General features: G+C 45.6%; 1 protein-coding gene across 1 annotated transcript in view; it reads right to left on the bottom strand.

Moving 5' to 3' along the window:
- Positions 1–2,205, bottom strand: part of LOC136956166 (calcium uniporter regulatory subunit MCUb, mitochondrial-like) — a 14,203-nt gene extending 11,998 nt beyond the window's left edge. Inside the window, exon 1 of the mRNA XM_067250021.1 lies at positions 1,940–2,205. Coding sequence (XP_067106122.1) covers positions 1,940–2,050 — 111 coding nt within the window. The 5' untranslated portion in view covers positions 2,051–2,205. The remainder of the gene's footprint in view (positions 1–1,939) is intronic.
- Positions 2,206–3,418: the final 1,213 nt, after the last annotated feature.

Here is a 3,418-nt window from a genome sequence, read left to right as displayed (position 1 = left end):
AGTGACCACTGGACATTTAATAATGCACTTCTACTCTATTCCATCCATTCAATGTCATTCTCTTCTATTCTATCCTTTCCATTCTATTACATTCCAGTCCATTCTGTTCTGTTCCAATGCCATTCTATTCAAGCTTTGATTATATTTTCATCTCCATCTTCATAAGGGGACTAGTCAATAACTCCAGTCCATCATTCAGTCCTATAGTGCAGCTCTGCCGGAGGGGAGGAGGAGGGAAGGAAGGAAAGGGGGAAGGAAGGATTAAGAAAGGAGGGATGGAAGGAAAGGGGGAAGGAAGGATTAAGAAAGGAGGGATGGAAGGAGGGATGGAAGGAGGGAGGGATGGAGGAAGCTTTTCATGAGAGTTCTTGAAACCTTGGAGCGCAATCTCCTTGACAAAGACAGAGGTCGTTCAGAGCCTGCTCCCCATTGGTGCTTGGCCCCTGGCCCCTATAATTTCAACCAATCAGAACCTCTGAAGTATAATAAGCCCCGGTAAATTAGTGAGTGACTCACCAAGCGGCCTGTCAGGCAGCAGATAAACACAGAAGCTGGAGCACTCTCACCATGACAACCAAATGACGTTTACTAGCAGGGTGATTCCTTGAGTAACTTCCCCTTCTCTCTCTCTCTCTCTCTCTCTCACACACTTTCACTCTCACTCTCTCACTCACTATCACACACAGCTGCAATAAAACAGAAAACAAGATTCTGTTTAGTAAACTACACAGAAGATTGGTCGTCATTAGACGAACCGTAGCATCTGGACTGATACATATAAACCTTGGCCTGAGCGCAGCCTTGTTGTTTACGAGGCATCAGGGTCTTGAAAGGGACAGAAATTCGCCTCCGAGCATATTTTTGGGGGAATGCCTCTTGAAATGACTTTTAATCAAATTCAATGTGAGGTACAATTATGTTGTGTGTAACGCCACTGTAAAAGAAAAGTGTCTTGATTGATATGTTGGTGACAATCAACAGTGGAGGTGTGGCTATGATCAGTAATAGGTTGTGTCTTAGTCATGCTGTAAAGTTACACAGCACAGATAAAAGTACATGTGATTATTATGGTCTGGAAAGAACTGAACCCTGGGCCTACTGCCGATAGGTTCATGTATTTCAGTGTGTGTGTGTGTGTGTGTGTGTGTGTGTGTGTGTGTGTGTGTGTGTGGGGACTGTAATGGGTTAGTGGCACCACTGCAGCAGGACTGTAAATAAAACTCTCCCTCCCCCCTCCTCCATCTTATTCTCTCTCATTCTAGCCACACATTCCTTCACTGGCTGGCTAACTGGACTTCAGTAATGTCAGCTATACATCTTCACAAAAACACGCAACCAACACACACTCGCACACACTGATTGCACTGGTCTGGGTTTCACAGCAATTTCTCTGTCTGGTGAGGATTTGCATCAGTTGAAAGACGTGCATATTTACAAAGAAAATGTCAATATTAATATCCCACCTTCTCGTTTTCTCTGTGTTAACACGGTAGTCGTGAGTATTGACAGGATCATTAAATATGCATGGACGCAGGAATGCAACAGGGGATGCAGGAATGAGGTAAGAGATTGAGCCACCGTTAATTATGGTTCACAGGCATCCGATAATCACACACACAATTGAATTCCAGCTCATTTAATACTCCAGAACAGCCTGTGTGCTGTGGTCTTGGGTAGATAGAGACACATTTTATAATACACGTGTTAAAAAAAGATTGAGGAGTTGAAACCGGAAACAACATCAAGAAATGTCACTGGTGGAAATATAGCGCCCAAGACCACGCCACAATTGAGTTCATTTAAACTTTTGTTCAATGAAACAATGAGATTGTTGTCCGCAAAGTGTCTCTTATCATATGCGTAGGAAAACCAACCTACTTTGACAGCATGCAGACACGTGCTCAAGTTGAATTAATATGACGTTTGACGGCAAAACTACCTTCTGAAGTAACGTAACCGGAGAAGGAGTTGTTTTGAGTGCGGAGTGGAAGTGCAGGTTACATCCGAAAACTCTGACAGGGAGTTTAACGACCATTCGCAACGAAGCCATATCCACCTTCAAAATAAATCCAGACGTTTTGGCATAGTGTGAGATTCCGCTTCTTTCGGATTCAATGTGCAGGCTCGCCGAACCACGGAATGTTTACCGTCTCAACTGGGCGTATGAGATGACAGGAAAGAGAGAGAGAGAATAGTGTATCTGTGTGTTTCCTTCAAGTGACACAGGTGCCATCCAGTGGTATCTCTGCGCTATTGTAGCTGTCATTAGCGAGGTTAGTTTTGAACACCGATAGAGTAACGTCTCAAAAAAACGTCAGGAAACTTGCGTTATCCTCCTTCACGCGTCGTGCCTTTTATATGTCCCCTACAACACATATTAAATATATGTATGCAATGTACGTTCTGTATGTAGGCCTATATCATGTAACATGCATGTACACCGATTATCCAAAACATCCACACCACCTGCCCATGCCGTTGGTCCTCGGTGTGCCGCTAAAACAGCGTCGACCCGCCGAGGGATAGACTCTGTAAGACCCCTGGAGGTGTCTCGTGGTATCCGGCTCCAAAACATTAGCAGCAGATCCGTCAAGCCCTGTAAAATCCGAAGTGGAGCCGTCTAGGATCGGACTTGTCGGTCCAGCACGTCCCACAGATGCTCAGTGGGACCATGCAGGACCATAGCCAGCCTAGCGGAAGAGGACCATGCAGGACCATAGCCAGCCTAGCGGAAGAAGACCATGCAGGCCCGTAGCCAGCCTAGCGGAAGAAGACCATGCAGGCCCGTAGCCAGCCTAGCGGAAGAAGACCATGCAGGCCCGTAGCCAGCCTAGCGGAAGGGGACCATGCAGGCCCGTAGCCAGCCTAGCGGAAGAGGACCATGCAGGCCCGTAGCCAGCCTAGCGGAAGGTGACCATGCAGGCCAGTAGCCAGCCTAGCGGAAGGGGACCATGCAGGCCCGTAGCCAGCCTAGCTAAATTCGCAAGTCCACTTTTTTACACTTGCAGAAAATGTGCAAGGGTAAAACTGGATAACGCAAAATATAGAGTTGTATCTTCAAAACCTTTATTAAGAGCGCACAAAAATATCTGTGTCTTCGAAACCTGGTTTTCAAAAGCGCAGAACCTACCATTCATCTTCCAAAACTCGAAGAGTTTGAAGTATTGAAGTATTTCTTCATTTTGTACTGCAACTCTTCCCTGTCATCATAGCAGGGTGTTGTATGTGGTGATTGTTGTTGTGTTATTAGGTGTAGATACTATCAGTAAAGTAGGACGAGACAACACACAGATGACTGGAGCTTTACTGTAACGTGTTCATCACTACATCGTACAACTCATGAACTCTCTCAGCCTGTAGGGGGCAGCATTCATTCACTAACATAACAATTGTTTGTTGTTAAAATAAGGATCACGGA

This window comes from Osmerus mordax, chromosome 14 (genome assembly GCF_038355195.1).
Source record: "Osmerus mordax isolate fOsmMor3 chromosome 14, fOsmMor3.pri, whole genome shotgun sequence".
Lineage (NCBI taxonomy): Eukaryota > Metazoa > Chordata > Actinopteri > Osmeriformes > Osmeridae > Osmerus > Osmerus mordax.
This window is presented reverse-complemented; position numbering and strand designations above follow the sequence as displayed.